General features: G+C 39.9%; 1 protein-coding gene across 1 annotated transcript in view; it reads left to right on the top strand.

Annotated features, from left to right (window-relative positions):
* The first annotated feature begins 4,622 nt into the window (after positions 1-4,622).
* The window catches only part of bsna (bassoon presynaptic cytomatrix protein a), a 106,278-nt gene continuing 89,150 nt past the window's right edge, over positions 4,623-21,750 (top strand). Inside the window, exon 1 of the mRNA XM_041054804.1 lies at positions 4,623-5,261. Coding sequence (XP_040910738.1) covers positions 4,623-5,261 — 639 coding nt within the window. The remainder of the gene's footprint in view (positions 5,262-21,750) is intronic.

Raw genomic sequence — 21,750 nt, 5'->3', positions numbered from 1 at the left:
TTTGAACCTACCATATGTAGCCCTACAAAAATGTGATTTACACTCGATCAATTTTTAAGAAAACCAGTGGCGATGGATGCTGAAATAAGTCTGACAAAGTCAAGCTTAGACTGATGAAAGTTGAGTCTGACAGTGTAGAACTGAGCCTGAGCTGAGCCTGACACTCTCAGTCTGAGAAGTCCTAAAAATGACCACCATATTGGAGACTAGTTTAGACATTAGACAAAACTGCAGTCTATGAAAAAGTTCCTCTGAGGTTAACAGTCGCTTAGTGTGACATCCTCACCCATTTGTCTTTTCCTCTCTCCTCCCCTCGGTGTTCGTCTGTCCCTGTCAATGTCACTGTCACTTACATGGCAAACAAGCTTTATCCCTCTCTTCCACAATCAGACAGTAATTGAGGGTTATAATGGGAGTGGGTGAAATCACTTTGACTGAACAAGCATGTGTATTGGGTCATTCAAGCCTGGGTGTGACAGTGATAAATGTCCCCAGTGAAACGCAGAGGCGAAGTGTGTAAACACAGAGGGAGAAGGACTGTTCCTATTATTTGGGTTGTCACCTACGTCAGCCTCACTTTCTCACAACAATTAGTGATGGTGTCTAGCTGATAATGAAAATGAGAATCCCCAGCTCTCTTGTTGCAGTGTTTCTACCCATTATTTCCCATCTCTTTTCTATGTTTTTTTTTTTAAACTTGGTTTTCTCTTTTCATATCTTATCTGTCTTGTAGCTTGTAGTAACGACCTTGGGTTTGATAATGAGATTGATAGGGTTTTGTTTTTCCAGTTTGGACTGGGATTAGACCAATATGAACTTTTGAAACACAAAACCTACATTCTCGTAAGTTAAACTGTAAATCTATGTGCCAAAATATTTTTAGGGATAAAATGTTTACATTTTAAATGTTATTTTCCAAAGACTCAACCACATAACAACTTTTATATGAAACTCAGGGTCAGACCAGTCAAAAAAGATCTGGATGGATATGGAGACAATGTCAAAATCAGTACTGGACAAAAAACTTTTGGCAACTATAGAACCAGTCTTGCCAGGAGTTTACTGTCGGTTATGTTGTCTGTTTGTCTCTCTCCTTTCCCATCATGAATTTCCCTGTCATCTTTTAGTCTTTTATCCCGTCTTCTTCAGCGTCTCAGTGACGTTCTCAGCTTTTCAGTGAAGCTTTGAGGTTTTTGTTGAGTCACCCTTTTCCCCTTACAAAGCACTCGCACACAAACACACACCATAAATCACAGAGCTCTCACAGTTAAATCACAGAACTCACAGTTGTGTGCATGTGCACACAACTGGTGCACCACCGTGTTGGTCAGGAAACGTGCACTGTACATTTGTGTCTTAATTGTAAAAGCAGCTTGTTTCATAGACATTGCTTTGCCCTACAAAGCCAGGTGTTACCTTTCACTTGAGTCAGTCCACATGGTTGCTGAGGGTGGGAGATTTTCAGCAATGCTGAAAACTGAAGAAATCTCATTCAACATTTAGAAATATTTTGAACACAGTATCAGTCATTGTAAATCCAGAAAAAGTACAGAAATTAGTTTTTGCATTCTATGACTTTGACCCTACAAAGCTCCCGAACTACAATTGTGTGAATAGTAATGTTGCACAGATATGTATATATATATTTTGTCGCCAGTTCAGCAGTTGCAAGGGCTTCTTTTGTGGGTAGACTTAGTATAAGAAAGACAAAAAGGGTTGTTTTAGGTTCCCTTGCCTTCCAAGAGTAGAAATAAAAACAAACAAAAAAAAAAAACGAAGAATTTCAACAAAGGGGAAAAAAAACCATCAGGGGGAGCGAGGCCATGGTTCATGCCAACTGAAGAGATAATAGCTTGTGAGGCAGGGACGAAATGAAGACAGGAGAGATTGAACAAAGAGAGGAGGATGTGATGGAGAAAAAGAAAAGTTTATAGAGAGAAAGATTAGACAGAAGAAAAGATAAATAAAATAGAAAGGAAAAAAGTCAGAGACAGAGAGGAAGAGAGAGAGATTTTGTCACGGCCAGACTGTCCACAAAAAGAAAACCTCTCAGTAAAAGGACAAGCAGACTGGAACATTTTTCATTCTCCATTGTGACACAGGAGCTCAGTAAATCAACATTTCCAATTTCTGTGCGCACTAACCATTTCAAGTTGTTAATACACCGGGCCCAGATTCATTCAGTCAATGACAGCACAGGCTATAGAATAGAATAGAAAAGTAACTGTCATTCCCAGAAAAACTGGCAGTATTGGTTATTTGTTCAAATGCTTTAAATGGCCTATGTGTGACGTGAATTTTGGAAATCAGTTTGCGTCCTGCCGGATCAATATTGCTTTCTTTTAATCATAAATAATAATAGTAATAATGATTAACAAAAAAGATAGAATAGAATACAATGGAAAAATCTTATTTGCTTAGACATTCAATCCCATTTTGGGATACATATGTGTCAGTACTTGATATTACATAAGTCCACTACTGTAGGACACTAACTAGTAAAGTTAAAACAGTTGGAAGACTTAATTAATTAAGGAATATACATGGAATCTATATGTGAAACAAACATCCCTTTGCATGACTTCAAAAATATTGTTTTCATGTACAAAAACAAAGCTGCAGGATTTTTATTTTTCAGGAAGGTGAGATATTTCAGCCCCCCACTTTGTTTGCTTTCAAAGATAAAAACAGCATACAGAGAAGAGTTGTTTCTCTCATGTGATTACAGTCATCAAGTGTTATTTTACAGGTTTTTTAAGAGGTGTAGTTAGTTAGAGGTGGCAATGTTAACTTAGAATCACAGAAAAAGATGGAGACATGTATTTGTTGTACTTATTACGGAGTTAGTTTCATTTGAGCCTGAGGATTAAAAGTAAAATTGTTTCAGGTGATGCTTTGGGGAAAAGCTTTGCTAGTTATTATGCACTGTTTAGTTACCAGTTATCTTGCAAATGTGGTAGTGTGTGCTGTAGACTTGTGGAAGCACTGAAATTAGTTCAGTCACATCTTGTCAGTTTGAATCGTGTGTAGAATGTGAAATTTTGTGATTCATTAAATTTTACTTTTAAAGTAGTAGTTCATAGCTGTGGTAGTGGCAGTAGCTAGTAGCTGCATGCGTTGGTCACATGATGTGAGTTGGGAAAAAGAAAATCACTCACAGATCACAGGATCAAGGTGTAAGTTTTCATTGACATTTTTCTCTTTTTATCACAAAAAGGTACTGAAATTTCAATAACAGAAACATCACTTACAGTACACACCTGTGTCCACACACAATTTGTATAATTCTGTGAGTCGCTCATGTTGACTTTCTCGCAACAGTTCACAAAGAAAGGAGAAACAATTTTGATGAATATTTCATTGTTAACATCAACTTCTTTAAATTATTTAGAAGTGTCCTCAGGCAGAGTTTTGTACCAATTTGCTTTCCTTCAGGTGTGTGTTATTTTGTGCCTCAGGTGTGTGTGTGTGCATGTGTGTGTGTGGCCTGTCTTGCCACAGCCTGTTATGTTCCACTTTAATTTGTTGCTGCTGGTGGATGTTCAGAGGTCCTTCCGCAGCTTTCAGCACCTGACAGTGAATAAATCAGTAATTATTTTGTTGTTTTTTAATGTTGTTTCAGCTGCTGTGTCTCTGGCAGTGAGGAAGTAATTGAATTTGTTAGAATACAGTGACAATTACCAGGCTGAATTCTCCCGTAATGTTCATTCATTTAATAACACATTAAATATATATATATATTTTTTTTGCCATTAAATACTTGGCATTGACCAACACTACTCATTACATTTACTTTGACCCAGCAGCAGAAAGAAAATGAACAATTTCACAATTGCATTCAGCAATGAATTTGTTACATGAATTTTAAATGAACGCTGGCACGATCTGTTTATAATGCAGTTTTCGGATTCAGAAGGGATTCATTACAGTTTGGTTGTTTGCCAGAATAGCTAGTCAATCTGTTTTGGTTGTGAGTAGTTAAAATATGTTTGCTCTTAATGGGATCTTTGTTCTATAATGACATGCTACTGTTGCCCCCTTGCTTCCAGTTGTTGTGCCTGTCAGGCTCGCTATTCTCAGACCTGTGTAGTTTGCAAGCTGGATCAGATTTGTCCTTGGTTTCAGGCAAAGGTAGATCAGGCCTCTCATTTCTTGCTGGTGTCCATCAGTTCTAGCTGAAATCACAACTGTTGCTTGCAGATTTTATCAGCTGTAGTTAGCTAACTCATGAGTCAGCTGATTTTTATTTTTTTAAGCTAGCATTTTCTCAATTAAAAATCCTGCAAAGGGAGCTTAAATATACACTAAATGGCTAAAAAACTGTAATCTCATCTGATGTCAGTCTCTCTCTTTTTGCTTTCTCCCTCTCTTTCAGGGGTCCGATGGGTAGCCCCAAGCCTGGCATGCAACAAGGGGGCCATGGAGGAGGAGGAATGGGAGGAGGGATGGGAGGAATGGGAGGAGGAGGGACGGGAGGAATGGGAGGAGGAGGGATGGGAGGAATGGGAGGAGGAGGGATGGGGAGAATGGGAGGAGGAGGGATGGGGGGAATGGGAGGAGGAATGGGGGGAATGGGAGGAGGAGGAGGAGGAATGGGGGGAATGGGAGGAGGAGGAGGAGGAATGGGGGGAATGGGAGGAGGAGGAGGAGGGATGGGGGGAATAGGAGGAGGAGGAATGGGGGGAATAGGAGGAGGCGGAATGGGAGGAGGAGGAATGGGTGGAATGGGAGGAGGAGGGATGGGGGGAATGAGAGGAGGAATGGGTGGTGGAGGAATAGGAGCAGGTATGGGTACTGGTGGAGGAATAGGGTCCAGAGCTGGCGAGCCTTACCGCCTGGCAACTCATGAGAGTCCGACATCCCCCCGACATATGCAGTCCAGCCAGGGGCCTGGCATGGGGCAGGGTCCTGGGTCTGGTCACGGGATGGGTCACGGTCCTGCTGGGTCTGGCATGGCAGGCCACGGAGGTCAGAGTCCCGGTCAGCACGCGTCCCGTCGAAACCTCCAAGTCGACTTCAGTGGATCAGGCGGCTCCAGGACAGGCCGGTCTCCATCGGTGTCCCCTGACCGCGGCGTGACACCCACCTCACCTTACTCGGTGCCCCAGATTGCACCCATGCCAAGCAGCAAACTGTGCCCAGTGTGCACCACCACAGAGCTGTCCAACCCACCGGCTGTACCCAACTACAACACCTGCACCCAGTGTAAGGCCACCGTCTGTAACCAGTGTGGATTCAACCCCAACCCGCACCTCACAGAGGTAGGTCAGGTTTGACTTGACTTGAATTAGACTGAACTAAAGTGAGTGAATAAAGTGAAAGAGTCAGGGCAGGAAAGGAAGTAAGAGAGTTTTAGGAGAGGGAGGTAAATGAGAAAAGGAAGAGAGAAAGAAAAAGAACAAGAAAGCATAAAAGCTGGGTGAACTTCAGTTTGAATAAATCTTTTCCTTCTTAAAAATAATAATAGCAAGCTGTAACTGTGTATAGTAGTATATGTGTATTTTAAAGAGTAAATAATTTCAGAAACATAAAATACATGAAAGAGCAAAAGAATGAAAGCAAGGAGCTATAGAAGCTGTGCGTGTGTTGTGTATGTATGACTTTGTACTGTAGGTCTTTGTGTGTATTTGTGATAGACAGCAAGTGTAAAGGCTCAGCAAGTGGCAGTAATTCCCTCCAGAGCCTCTGACAGAATCTCCATTAATGTGCCGAGGCAAGACACATGGGTTGTGACAATGTGTGTGTGTGTGTGTTTCTGTGTGTGCGCGTGCGGGTGGGTGCAAGTTCATAGTATTCAGGTGTGCTGTGAAGACAGGAAGCCAAACACCGCAGTATTTGGCATTCAAAGGGAGTTGTAGGGAAACAAGACGGAGAAGTAAAGAAAGAAAGTTTAGCTTAGTGCGACTGCAAAGTTATTCAGAGGTGGAAGGAGGGATGAAGGGGACAGTGGAGGTGAAGAGGCTCTCTTTGATTGAGAGGAGGTCAACGCTCGGCTTTGCTGATGAGTTCAAACTATCAGCCGCGTGTGTGTGTGCAGACAGGAGAGAGGTTCGGAAAGCGAACACGGCCGCACAACACACAGAAGCACGAGACCACATGTGATGTATTAGCTATGCTGGCAGCCGCTGATTCTCACCGATGTCACGTCCAGGGCCTTTTCATTGGCAGACAGCACGGTAAACACTCTGCTGGATTAAACAAACAACTGTGGTTGTGTCATTGTTGTTGTCTGATTTTCATTTGCTTTTGTGGGGGAGAACACTGGCACCAGAGTCATCCGTGTGTATTTAGCACACAGGATCTGGTCAATCACCGTGATGCTCCATGCTAACAAATTAGCATCCAGTGCTGAGTGATAGTATATGACTAATCCTATTTAAGGTAACAACACTGACGCTCTTTGCTGATAAGTAGATTACCAGTTAAGTGATTTTTTTTCAGATTCACACTGTTCATTTGGAAAATGATTTTTAGTAATTATATATTATAACTTGCTAAAGCTATAATCAAGTTCACTATCAGTGATTATTGGCCATTCATTATTCATTACCTCACTTCCTATACAAACAAAGAATTGACCTGCAGTAAATGCAATAGCAGACAAAATAACAGGAACACCTAATAATATCCAAACAGAACATTTTCAGCTTCGTAAAGATAGGGCAGACTATTTTACTAGATTGTTCTTGAAGTAGCTAAATGTATCTAATAAAGTGGAAACTCTGGTTATCTTTAATCAGGGTCTTTTTATTTATTAAACTTAAAAACAGGAAACACAGTGAAAATGTGTCAGATACTCAAAGGTTATCTGTGTAGCAAACATGCTCTCACCTTCATGGCAAATGTGTGTGAGGCAAGTGATTACTGTGGGTTTTCCAAAAACACTAAATAGTCGGCAGGCAATTTTAACACACAGTCTGAGTCATTCTTAGCTCAGCATGACATGAAGCTTTTACTGGTTGTGATTTAAAATTTTTCCTTACAGTACGGCAGCTACTGTCTGGCTCATGTGGGATCATCTTTAAGACTTAGCTTTGATCTCTGCTCATGTGGTCTTGTGTGTGTGTGTGTATGTGTGTGTGTGTGTGTGTGTGTGTGTGTGTGTGTGTGTGTGAGAGAGAGAGAGAGAGAGAGAGAGAGAGAGAGAGAGAGAGAAGAGAGAGAGCCACAGAGAGTGAGGACTACAGGTTAATAATGGTGGATAATGCTAATGAAGTGGAGGAAGGGAAGAGTTGATAAGCCTCTGACTTAGGGATTTGGACTGCACTTGTGATAGATTAACACACACAAAATGATACACATACACACACACACACAATCGCAATCACGAGTGCAGATATGTAGACACCCACACAAAACATATATAATCGCCCCCACTTGGATTTACATAATTCATGCAAGAAGCTTGTGCACTAAATTGTGATGTTAATTAATTGAAGGAGCCCACAGGTATTTCCTGTAGGGCAAAGTAAAAACACAATATGAAATGTAACACATCAGCATAAAATCCAACCATCACCTTTGTTTAAAAAAACACTTGTGTGTAGGAGGAGGGGGTAGGTGGTACTTAGATGCTTACTAATTTTTTTTTTTTTTTTAAATATTAGCTAATCTTCAAGTGTGAAGTACAGGTAAATGTGCATTGCACACAAGACTTTCCTGTGTTTGATTTACCACTGCTCTACCTTGTACAGATTTATGCACTGGCCCTGCCATTGTTTGGATTCCTATGAATAATGAATTAGCTGTCTTCTCAATTAACATTGACTATCTTCTCCATTTTTGTCCTCTCTAATCAATGTTCCCTCAGTCCTGGTAATCTAATAAACCGTGCCACCCTGGAAACCTTGTTACCCTGATGCGGTTTACACATTCAGATGACTCAGCCCATCGGCTGTATGGGATTAATACCAAACACATTACCATGTTAGATACGCTTATTTATTTCACTTTATTTTCAGTTTGCAATAATAAACCTAAAATAAACATAAAAGCATGGACTGTTCAACAAATGTTTAGAATTTTGTTTTAGTCAGATTATATCTACCCAGACAGTTTGATAAAGGCAGTCATGTTATCAGTGGTAAATTGAAAGCATATAATAAGCATATAAATTGTATATTCTAGTTGAATAAAAACTTCACATACACAGAAATATTCAAACTTTTATAAAAAAAAAAACTTAATTATAAATGCTTCAAACTGTCCTTGGAAACATTAATTTTTTTTTAGGGTAGAAAAAAAAACTTCAGCAAAATCCCTTAGCTGTGTGTGGCACAGCTCCAGCCTTGTTGTGTCTGCAGCTATGGATTAATACTTAAACTGAACATTATCCTTTATTATCAGAGCTAATCAATGTACTGTGTGTCCTGGTAATCTAATAAGCAGTGCCAGGCTCCATATCCGTCGCACTACGCTCTGATTCCATTTGCATCAGATAACATTTAGCAGACTTAGCGAAGCAAGCCAAAGAGATTATTTCATATTAACAGGTCAGGTATGCTTCATTATGACTGTTGAACGAGCACAAAGCCAAACACGTAGTCCTGGCATGCTTCATGTTCAAACGATGTTGACTTGGTTGAAGGAAAAAAGTAGAAATATGATAAATAAACAGAACCATGAGCCACTTTGTCACTTAATACTTTGTCTTAAATGCACACAATAACATTTCTCCAGCCCTTTTACAGCCGTGTATTGCGCGTCGACCACCCTGTTCTTTCTAGAATTACAGATGAATACTTCAACTGAGCTTCGTCTGTCATTATCGTAGGTAATCAACGAACCCTCTGTCCTGGTAATCTAATAAGCACTGCCAGCATCCATATCTTGTTACATTCTGACGCCTTTTTCATCAGATAGCATTTAGAAGACTAAACCAGGAGAGTGACACCAATTATTGGGCCAAAGAGGCGGATCAGAGAGAAATTAGAGTCGATGTGTTTGATTCAGCAAGGGTGGCATTTTTTGAATCATGGCTTTCATGGTGTTAATTGACCTTTGTGTCCTATGATGAGCGAATTTGATTAGTGGAATTTGTCAGGCACTGAAATGTGTGTTTGTTTAGGTTTTGGTTTGAATGTGGAAACTAGTTTAGATAACCAGTCTGCACATAGTCATTTAGAAGGGTTTTCTGTGACTGTAGGTGACTGAAAAGTCTTAACATCTACTGGATGGATTGCCATGACATTTAATACAGATATCCAGTGTGCTAAGAGGAATAATTTTGGTGTTCCTTTGACTTCGGCTCGAGCACCCCAACAACAGGTCAAATTTTTTCATTTATCCAGTGAATAACACTCATGGTTCCCAGGTGACCCCTTAATATTTTATTTACTACCATCAGCAGGTCAGAATTTGGTTTTGGTACCAGTGCTTTGGTTTTATGAGCAAACATCTGCAAAACTGACGATATTCCTCTCAGCTACCGTTCTAGTTTGTGTTAAGTATAAATGTTAACATGGTGACATGCTAAACTAGGAAGGTGAACAGACTAAGCATATACCTGCTAAACATCAGCATGTTAGCATTGTCACTGATTGCACTTTCTGACATGCACAGATTGCATGTCAGAAAGTGTTTGTCAAAGGAAAATGTTGTCAACATTGTTAGAAGATCATTTCCACCATCGTTGTGTAGCTCATTGGCAGTTAAAGTTTTGAGTCTTTTTTTCTTACTTTCTTTCCTACTTTTGAGATTAGACTCATCTGTGTTTCAGAAATGTCTACTGGAGAATTACAGGTAGCATTTTTCTTTCTGGAATGTTTAAGTAGTGTCTTGGAATGAACCAGATCAACCCCTTTCCATTTGATGTTTTTGTGGGTGCCGTGTGCTGTGTGCTGGCGTTGTCAGTTTAGCACCTTAAAAGGATAAACCTTGAGTGTTGCAGTTCTTATAAATATGGATGAGGGATGCTGAAACTCCCACACACCGTGTATTTGCAACTCATTTATGTGAATTTTTCAATCCTTGAAAAAAAAAGCACCTGGGAAAGATACTTAAAACCCTTGAAGGTTGTCACCTTTTCCAGATGAAACATTTTTTTTTTCCAATTAACCATGGTCATTTAGTGTTTTGTGGACCACAGCTGTTCAATGATAGCACCCACCCACAGTCGCACACTCACAGCTGAAGTTTGAACCAGCAACCATTTGATCACCTTCCCTCATTTCCTGAGCCTTATTGATCCACGGATTGGAGTTTTTGTTTAACAAATAGTTTTAAGCAGCTTTGCTGCACAGGGGTAATCTCACTGGTCGATGTCTGGCTCAGTGGGCAGAGCAGAGCCATTTTTTATTTTATTTGTATTTTTTTGTGGCACAGACTTTAAAGGCAAAAATGGATTCTGGGTTAAATGATGAATTAATCCATTTGCCTTTGTTATTAAGGCATTTAAGAAACTGGAAGGTCAACAGGCTAACTAGCTAACTAGACAACAGCATCTCAGTTAATAGCAAAGCACTATCATAATTAGTTTCCTCTCCTCTTACCTTTTACTTTGCTTCTGCCCAATGTTACATCATTGCAACGTTAAAGTATAACATCAGTGTTACAACTAATATTACAGATAAACTCTGACTCTTTGCTTCCTCCTCCAGAAATTGAACCCAAGATTATTTCTGCCACCATACAAGAGCTGCTCTAAGAAGAAGAAGAATAAATTATTGTAGGAGTAAAACCAATTAACTGAATTGTGTTAGTGCCTATACAATACCTATGTTTGTATATATATGGATATATCAATACCAAAACAATACCCTTTACAATGACTTGCTTTGAGAAATGCAAGTGTGCATTTAAAACCATTTTCAAGAAGCCAGATATTTTAAATGTTAAATGTTTCTCAGCACATGCAGCTGTAGAAGACCTTTGCTTTGATATGACCTAAAATCAGCAAAATTGATTTAAAACAGGAACAATCAGGTAAAAGTAAGTAAACAAGACTATAAATCTGACCAGACATCTTTTGGTAATTGACAGTTTTCAATACTCAAAGAGGTGAAGCATCTGTCAGTGAAGATGCAAACATCCCATGTGTGTACTGTCTGTGAGCTCTAACATCCTCTTAATGGCACAAATATTTTTTTTAACAGAGAACAAGACACAGTGGAAAAAAGGGGAAGTTAGCTACTTAGCTCCCTAATCTCCGTGGACAATTTATTGACTTTCCTTTTATTGCATTTCAAAATGATTTCTACTTTGGCTTTAACCCTCAGCTTTGCTCCGCGCTGCTTTTCCTTTATCAGTGTGTTTCGTTCTCACCTAAATCACATGATCTTATGTCAACTGAGAGTCAACTGCTCTCCGTCTCAGAGATGGAAAATACATTAGCAGCTTGTGAGTCATCAATCACACTGTTTTTGTGTGAATTTTTTTTTTCACGCAGCATGCAATAGTGTGAACCTTGATACATATATGTTGATAAACGTGACTTCATAGGCCATTAGTGAGTGGTATGTAATCCTTGCAATTTTATGGAGGCTTTTATCCAAAGTGCCTTGAGCGGGTGGCCCAGTGGAAATGGATACGTTAACTGTGTCGTTACTACTGTTACACAACAACTGTTATTGCAACAACCAGTTGTAAATGATCTGAATTCACAGATCCTGAATTCAGTCTGTCATTACAGTCATCTTTATGTTTATGTGCACTCATATTTATTAACCTGTTACTTTCTCATTAATAACATATAAATATAAACCATAACAAATGAAAAATCATTTGAAATTCATGGCCAGCTGTGGGTGTGATTGTTACAACACTGTAGTAGAAGTTTATAGTAAAAGGTTGCAAAGGTTTGATGACATTTCTTGTAGCAACTGTAGTTCACACCGACTTTGGTTTTGGCCAACTTGTCTCTCAGCCGTTTGTCATCTAAGCCCTTTGGCAGCACGTCTTCCTCCCTGTAGCCTGTTTGTTGTTCAACAGACTGCGCACTAATTTTAGACTCAGCGTGCACGTAGTGATGCTAATGGAAATGTGTGTATGTGTGTGTGTGTGTCTATGAGGTGGATTAATTAGTTTCCAGAGAAATCTGCAGATTGTTCTTCTCTGCTCCTCTTCTCAGATCTTTGCACCTGCCTGTCACGCACTCTATTTATGTGTGTGACTCCATCGTGTTTAGTAATCAGTAACACACATGCACGCAGTCAGTTTTGTTTGTTGAGTTTTCCAGTGACTGCAGATGAACAATCGTTTATGTGTCACTGCTAAATTACTGAGCATTTTTTAGTTTCACTGGAGCAAATAACCGTGAATGTTTTGTTACTGCTTAGATGCGGAGCAAGATTAACAGTAGGTTTTACTGTACTTGTTATTTAGAGTTAAAGAGTTGCAGCAGCAACAACTTAATTACAGATTTTAGGCCTTATATCTGACATACTGCCAACAACAGTGCAGAAGTAAACTGTGATGAACTGGTTTCACACCTCAGAAATCACAAACAGGGGCCTGTATTTATCAGGCATCCCAGAATCACACCTAAAAGAGAAGCATTGAAAGTTAACCTGAATGAAAAAGCTCCTACCTCTGAAGACCTTGAGACCAAATTATGAAACCGCCTCTGTTGTTTTATTGCCTATAATAGTGCCACATCTTGCACAGGCATGTGCAGTGGTGATGCTGAAAACTATCTATCTGGCTGTAACCTTTTCCACTGCACAGTTCCCCTTTCAACTATGCCCTTTTGATATCTCTCACATGCAGTTTGACATGTTCTGATAAAGCTGAGATATCCTTCTTTATGCAGGTGACACTTTCTCAGTGAGGTCCCTTGTTGTGTGTATTATGAAGCACATAAACACGAGAGAGAGGCATCACTGTTGTACAGGTGAATTTTTTTCAGTTCCAAAAAAGAGAGGACAGTAATTTCTGAGGAGAGATCATAGGTTCTCCTCTGCATCCCACACAGTCTTTTACTAAACTAAATTCTGGCAGAGATAGTGGTGATTTAGAAAATATAGGAAAGTTGATAAAATGCTTTCATCTCTAATGCTCTAAAATGACCAAAAATGCATTACTCTGAGATTTTTTGGCCAGTTAGGAGTGATTTCCCATGCTTGATAACTTGATACCCACCTCACATGAGAAATTTCTAATCTCTCTTTAAGAGATCTTGCGGTGGTGTAACAACATCCCTCTACTTCCACCTTTGTTACTGAGAGACGACAGTCAATATTCACAGTGTTTAAAAAGAGGTGGCATTTGTCAGGAAATGTGAACATAGGCTGTTTTAGATGTTTGAACACATTGTCGTCATTTGTCTGGTGAGGACAGGACTTGCATATGCCACTGTACATCATGCTGAATCATGCTTTGTGCTTTACTTTTACTTTTATTTATTGTCATTACCTGAACTTTGCTGATGAAAGTGTAATAAAATTTAAATAAAACTGCTTACACATAAAATTAAATACCAATTATATAATATATAAATAATTTTAAAGTATAGCTCTTGTGAATATTGTATATAAACACCTGCAATCTTCTGAAGGCAAAAACAGATAAATCATATACCAACATAATATGACCCTAATGACCTCTTATTAGCTTTTATTGATTGATTGACTGATTGATTGAACTATCAATCACATCTCCGGGTCTGCATCTGTGCACAAAACAGACTCAAATGTCATAACATGACCTACAGTAAATGGCATCATAATGTGTCATGTGACCAGCACTCCACACAAGGTGTGTGATTCATGTGATGAGATCTGAGCCAGTAATATTGAATGATGAATTCCATGAGATGTGGCTAAAAGCCTTTGAAAAGCTAGTAAGTGGACCTTGAGAACAGATTATTTAGTTACACATGCTGATGCCAAGGTCAAGAATGAAAGTCCGTTCTTAAATCCAAAAATAATCTATAGTCTAATGATCCACGATCCACTCTTTCAGAAATGTGATTAGGGTTGTGACATCCCCCACCCCTGCACCTCCAGTCTCAAGATTAGTCCATTAAAAATTAAAAGAAAACAAACATACAAACAAACATCCAAGTTAATGACTGTTGTTTAACTCATTTCTACTTGCAGTGGAAAAAGTTCCAGACACACACACACGGTGAAGGATTTCTTTACTTCTTACCAAGGTGATTTTTTTCGGAACAAGAATAATAATCTTTTGGGACTTATGAAAGTATTTCTCCTTAATTCCACCATAATTTACTGTCTGTGTCTAAAACAACAGCACAGTATAATTAAATGAAATGTCAGCGAGGTCATGTGACAAACTCAAACCCACAAAGTGATGAGCACTTTCACCCGTCACAGTAGGGTGTGTGGGTCTGCAGTGGTGGCGGTCCTATTTCTGATAGCACTGCTGCTGATGATGATGATAATAATAATAATGGTGCTGCTGATACAGGTTACAGGAATGACACTTTGGTAATTACCTCTTACAGTTCTTGCTAATGACATAATATATTTATCACCCTAATGGCAGTTTCCCTCTAGAGAAATGGAACCGGTCGCTCATAAGGACAAAAAACAATGACCGTTTTCTCTGAAATGACGGACATGACCGCGGTGACCTAAATGAGAGGATATATTTTCATCAGACGCAGACGGAGCATAATGATTATAATTCAGACGACGCCTAAAACTGAAACAAATATAGCTGCTAGTGTGAGCTCATCACTGCTTGATTGTCTCCTGCTTGAGTTTTGTTGTTTGAGTTCAAAGTGAAACCCAAATCTTTATGTAACGTTTCAGACCAAACTTATCTTTATGTAAAAGTCTTTACATTGGGATGAGACACTAAGGACAAGACGTGTTTACTTGTCCAATATTTAAACAAACCACAGTCTTTCTCTAACCCTTATCTAACCCTAACATCAGGCGGATAAACAAAGTGTACAAGGTTTCAACTTGTTGCCTGCAGACATCCATAAAAAATTTTCCCCCTGTGTGCTACAACATAAATGAACCTATACTCATTTCATTTTAACCAAATTTTCCACAAAAATCTGACCATCATATCATAAGTTGCTAATTAAATGACTCCTGAGGAAGTACTCATGCGATAGCTCCCCCAAGCTGAAACCAAGCCAAATGTATTACAGTCGGTCTGCACCACAGCAAATTGTTATTGGCAAACTCTTTCACACAACTTGAACTGTCTGAGAGCTTCCTACCAATAACAGTAATCCTAATTGAGTTGCAGAAACACTGGCTGAAATCATACGGCAGACCAAAGAGCAGTCACAAATAATTTATATTAGTCATTACGTAGCTGCCAGTGAGAATTTAATACGATTGCCTGAATCCTGACATGTAATTAAGTTTCACATAGTGTTGAAAATAATCGCATCTCAAAAATCCACCTTTCAACTTTTCTGAAACGTGGGTAAAGTATTTTCCAAGCAGTGTTGCAAATATCCTTTTTCACCCCCTATTTTCCAAACTAACCAGAGCAGAGACTTTTTCTTTCAATCCACCACTTAGTCTCCTTCCTCTCATTGCCTCATTTTTGGTATTTCAGTGCCATATTTCTTCCATCTTCCTTGCTTTCTACTGTTCCACACCACCTTTTATGCACCTCTCTCCTTGCTGCCTGTCTCTCTCTTTCTCCCTCTCTGCAGTGTCTCTCCTCTCTTTCCCTCTCTCCTCTTCTCTGCGGTAGAGGAAGCAGTCTGTCATGCATGATTGTCCGTGAGTGAGCGGCGAATCAAAAGCCCCAGCATCGGTATAAACCTCTGCCGAGCTGCAGAAATCCTATTTGAAAGCCTCCAGTTGCACTGACAGCTCAGCGGAGATGCACACACACACGCGCACGCACGCACACACGCACACGCACACACACACACACACACACTTATGAACAAATATAGTTAAGTGGATCAAATGTTTGTGTGTGTGTGTGTGTAAATTTCCATATGTAGGCAGTGACGCACATTAACATCCTCATTTGATATCAGCTCATGACAGAATGCACATACCATACACTGTTTGTATGCACCCACATTTCCTTTAGAGCAAGATTTGTCCCTGAGGGCGCTTCCTCACTGCAACCGCAGCAGATATGTCACTGTTCTGCACTGACAGAGAACAACTCACTGAGAAGATTAATTTGGGTGGTTAGGTAAAAGTGATTAATTTGGTTAATTACTATCCCAGCAAAAAACAAGCAACTTTGGCTTCACCCCAAAAACAATCCATCCTCTGCTTTCCATTCTGAACAGGCCGCAGGCTAGTTCAGCTCCTTAACCAGATTTTTTTTTTTCTTTGATAGGCCTGTTGTTTCAAACTCTGTGTTGTGTAGTGTAAAGTCTGGTGTAGGTCTCATCAGTGGCTGTTGGAGAAACAACTAAGCCAGTCAGTATTTATTGTTTTGACTTGACCATATTGCCAAGCTATACAATCAGCTGCCAGTGTAATACAACTGTTCTACTATAAATCCTGCTTTCATGAAGGTTATAAGGTTTAGCTTTTGTTATATCTTTAATTTACTCACCCGATTTATATGAATGAGGATCAGCTAAACACCTCTCTGTATCATGCAATACAGTTCAAGAACACCACACGCTGCATCCCTTCAAAATAATCACACAGTTGAATCAACACCTGCCTAAATAAGTTTCAATAAAAGCTGAACATGATTTCCCTCAGTTTTCTTCTTTTCTCATTCGCTACTCACAGAATCATAAATATTCTTTACAGAGTTTTGTAGGTCGCGTTCATTTAGACACTTTCTGTCTGTGAGTGGCCCCAGTGGGAATAACTCCTCTAACCCTGTCTGTGTTACTGCCCTGTTCTTTCCAATTAGTCACACAGAAGCACATTTTCTTCTTTTTTAAAAAACTTCTCTCCACTTGTCATTCTTTTATTTCCCCTTTGTCCTCCTCACCCTTACACTGAGCTCTCACCTTTTTTCATTTTTTTCCTGTTTCCTCTTAATTTTCTTCCTTATTTTTCTTTCCTTAATTCTTAATTCTTTCCCTCAACTCGTCTCCGTCCTGGCTCTTAATAGTTTTCACACCTCGACAGGCAAACACGGCTGTCACCATGGAAACCAGTTCACCTACGGTGAAGGTCAGTGTATCTGTGCGTGTGTATGCTGAGATGCCAGGTAATGCTGCATGTTTCCATCTGTGAGGCTCTGCGGGCATGTTAGAACATCAAGGGGGAGAGATCTGCTGGGAGAAACTGTCATGGCAACAGCATTATCAGGGGCACCAGGGGACACGCACTGTACACGCAAACACAGAAACAAACATGCATGTACAGTAGCACAAAATCAGGAACAAAAAAAAACAAACAAAAAAAAAAAACCCAACAACAACAAAAAAAAAAACACAAAACATTATAAAACACAAACTATTTTCCTGCCTTCTCTTTTGTCTTTGATCTTTCATTTCTCTGTCTTCACTCATAGCTTGCACACTGGATTGTTTACTCCTGCCTAGTCATAGTATCATGAATACAAATGACAGTTCCTGGAAATGACTTCTGTTCCTATTTCCAAGGATACCTCAAAAGCTGCAGACACAACAAAATGTAAATACAAACAAAACAACAGTGGGGTGCATTTGCTCCTCCTCACTCTTTTATTAGTTATGTTTTTTTTATTCAAATTTCAATTATTCATATTTTATCTACACATGAAGAATAGAAGGTAACTGTGCATTGACAGTATTTGTTTTAGTGGAGAGTGTTAGTGCCACATCAAACACAGGCTAATACTGTACCAGATGCACTTCATCAAAATTCTGCCCACAGATTCGATTTCAAGTAATGGAGACACATGCTCATCAAACAGCTGATTCCTACGGTGCATCGGCTGATTAACATCACCAACAAATAACCCAGCTGTGGTTGATGCCAGCAGACCAATGAATTCCTTTTATCGTGTGAAGAAAAATCTGTGTGGAAAGCTAATAGCTAGCATGGCACGGGGGCCCCTCACATAACTTTATATGTGGTTAATTAAGAGGTAACAGCTTGCAAAATGTGACTTAATGCATCTGTTTATGGTCAGCTAGTGAGGAAACTGTTAGCCAGCAGGTGTGGCTTTTAATGCACTGGGATGTGCGAAGCAAAAATCAGAGTCAACAGCTTTAAATTCACTCAGCTATATTAACATTTGTGGGTTTTTTTGGGTTTTTTTTTTCATCCCTGCATGTTTATTAGGTCCTGATACCAGGAGAGGCTGTAGGGTCATAATATCTGTATAAAGACTATATGTAAGTGCAGTTTGGAAGACCCAGTACCTGCCTCCAAGATCCAGTACCTTCAAATCATATTTTCTTTTTCGTACATTCTTCTTTTGCCCTGTCGGAGTTATCCAACATTTTCTATTCAGAAAACAAATCACTTAATTGCCAAAAGTATATTCATATTTTCTACTATTTATTATTGTGCCAGTCACTGCTCCAGGATGAATCATTTCATCGACTGTTCCACCACTGTCGGGACTCAAAAACCATCCCTGTTTCTCCCTTCAGTATTTTCACAGGGAGTTTCACCAAAGGATTTTCTTTCAGTATAATCTGTTAAATAAGATATCTCCTCAATAAACCAGCTGTCTCCCCAAATATGCAGTAATCTGCATCCAAATCATGCAGCCATGTAAGGGCCAGAGTATTCTTGTATTTGGTCCTCTGGTGTCAGAGCTCAGCCAAAAGCCTGCACTGCAGTGGGCTCACTAGCGTGTGTTAGAGGGTTGATATTTTGATGACTGGAGCTACGTTCCCACCATTCTGTTTTTATTTATTTATTTATTTATTTCACAAATACTGGACTCAAACACATTTAATTGGATTTCTGCAGGGGCCTGTTGAGTTGAAACTGACGCTTGTAGTAGAATGAGGAGAATGTTTGCCAGATGGCATGTTTTTGTGTTTCTGGATATTTAGTGCCAACAAGGGAAAACATTACAGCAAACAATAGAATACCTGCCTAAAGTCCTCTTTGTTGTAATGGAAATAAAACTATCACCAAATAGCAGATATTGGTTATGTTAAACAGTGTCACTGTGTATGTGTGTGTGTGTGTGTTTGTTTGTTTGTTTGTGTGTGTGTGTGTGTGTGTGTGTTCCTGTGACTGTATGGCCAGTTCAGGATTATCTCCTAATATAGCCCAGTGGAAGCGTCATAGTGATAGCTGCCCTATGTGTATGTTTGTGTGTGTGTGTGTGTGTGTGTGTGTGTGTGTGTGTGTGTGTGTGTGTGTGTGTGTGTGTGTGTGTGTGTGCGTGTGTGTGGTTTTGCCTCTCTAACCTGGCACTGGATAAAGCTGAGCCTTTTTGGCAGAGGAATCTACCCGAGAGACAGAAATAGAGCGAGAAAACAAAACCTGATTGTAGAGCTGGGTAATTCTTCAGCTTTATTCTTTATTATTGACATATTGTGGCTCAGAGTCATTAAGTCCACATTAGTGCTCACAAGGTAAATCATACTTGCAAAGCCAAGGTTATTCATTGAGGTTAGGGGAACTTTGTCATCATGCATACAGTAACAGACATATGGTTAAGCTTAGGGAATCACTGTAGCCAAGCTTTAAAAAAAAACCTGACTGTCGTGAAATCGTGATATTGTAACAGTGCTCTCCTTTGTTAAAGTCTGATGTTTTGTTGACATTAATTTATATCATATCTAAACATAGTTATGTCAAAAATAATTCTGTGTTAATTCGGAAATGATAAGGTTTGTCGACATATTCAATCACAAACCTCTGAATTTTATTCTTTTCTCTTTAAAAAATTCTGTTTATTTTTGTTTTAAGCTTCCCAGTTTGGACTGCTCAGTTTCTACCTCTTTGGCACATTGTGTTTCCACTTCTTTCAGCAGAAGTATTAGACTATCCTTCCTGTGTCCTGTGTCAGGGCTCTAACCAACCAGTAGGAGCCACTAAGATAGCAACAAGGGCATGATCCCTCACTGGCTTCCCACTGCAAACGGTGCCAGTTGTGTTTATTTGAATGCACCAGTTAGCCTCAGCAGTTGGGGGAGAGAATTTTTCCCCGTTCAAACTTTAAAAATATTTTTTTGTTTCTGTTTTTTACTGGTTGCTTTTTCACATCATGCACATCCTTACACTGGTAAGGAAGAGACTCTGCATTTGTAGATTCGGTGCTTGACATAGTAGTAGTTGATCAGATACACCAATCAAACACAATCAGGGGTTGAAGTGGGATTTGGCAGGTGGGGGAACCCCAGGATCCGGGGGAATGAACTCTGGGTGATAACATATGTACACTGCTGTGCGCTACTGTTGTGTACACAGCATGCTGTTATGCATGCCCCTAATGACAGGCACTGTCTCTTTACTGGAGAAGGCTGGTAAAGAGACAGACAAAGCCAGTAAAAAGCCACTGGCTTTGTCCACATAGGACCGTACACCACTGCAAAACAATCAGATTTATTTATGTGTTAATCAAAGGTCCCAAAATGCCCAGACCCTGACCAGAACATTTAAATGAGTAACTGGTTTTAATGTTGTAGCTGATTGGTGTTTCTTTCCATGCACTCACGCTGTTGGTCACGTACGGCAGTGGATGAGGGAGTTTCTCTGCTTGTCTTTTTCAGAGAAGGCTTCTCTCCCCTGTGTTGTACCTCCTTTAACTCCCTCTACTCACCTTACCTTTAATATATGCCCTCATGCCGCCTTATCACCCTGTCCTCCCTCTTTTTCTCACCTCTTATCTTTCTGCCCTTTCTCTCTCACCTTATCTCTCCTCCCCTCTCTGTGCTTTTCTCGCTCCTTCTCTGAGTTGTGACCCCAGAAACGGGGGAGGAATGGGAGTTATCTCTCTTCATGTATGGTGAGGATCAGGCCTATTCTGGTGAAGTAGGGTGGGATGGGGGGAGAAGGAAGGAGAGAAAACTGGAGGGACGAGGATTCTCTCTCCATATGCATAAACCATGAGAACAGAGGCTCCAGTCAGGCGAGAGAGAGGAGAGAGACAGAGAGAGGAGCCCCAGGCGAGCAGCACACACCTGGAGACACACACACGCGCACACACACACACACACGCACGCACGCATGCATGCACGCACACACAAATACACTACACATCTGTATAAACACACACACATACAATACACATGCATTTAGAAAAATAAACATGGCAACATCCACACGCATTTAGTCAGCTCACATACTGTACACGTGCTCCCCACACATGCACATGCATGCACACACATGTACATCATTAGTGCAGTTGCAAGCCAAGTAGTTCAAGCGCAGGAATTTATAATGATTTGCTTTAAATGATTAATGCCTTCCTGGCACTCACAGACACCTGCAGATCGGCAGGCAGATGCACAGAACCTACTCCAAGAGAGACTAACCGAACAAAAAGAAATACAGAGATTAGAGAGACGTGATCATTTCACATTACTTGGAGTCATTTCATTCAGTCTTAATATAACAAATATTTTTCAGTGCGTCTTTAATTATTCATTTTTATAGTGACCATGAACAGATTAGACATTGGTTGAGACAGAAAATTGCAAAATTGAAAACTGCAAAGTTTTGTATAGTTTCTCAACATTAAATGACAATTTTGCTTTTAAGGGTAAAATGGTATTTTCTTTTGCCGCCTTCTCTGAAGTGGTGTTTGTCCTGTGCAACCATCCAGCAGGAAAAAACGACAGTCTTTTCAGCTACAGGCTTGTTTGTTTACAAAGAAATGTGAAATGTGTCAGGACCTCACCTTATTTCTGCTCTTGATGTTGTTGTCTTCCAGATTAAACAAGAAAATTTATAGTTTGTTACTGTTTGTAGAAAGTGACATAAGCATTTTTTG

This window comes from Toxotes jaculatrix, chromosome 2 (assembly GCF_017976425.1).
Source record: "Toxotes jaculatrix isolate fToxJac2 chromosome 2, fToxJac2.pri, whole genome shotgun sequence".
NCBI classification, from domain to species: Eukaryota; Metazoa; Chordata; class Actinopteri; family Toxotidae; genus Toxotes; species Toxotes jaculatrix.
Note: the sequence above shows the minus strand (reverse complement) of the source record. Positions and strands in the feature narration are given on the sequence as shown.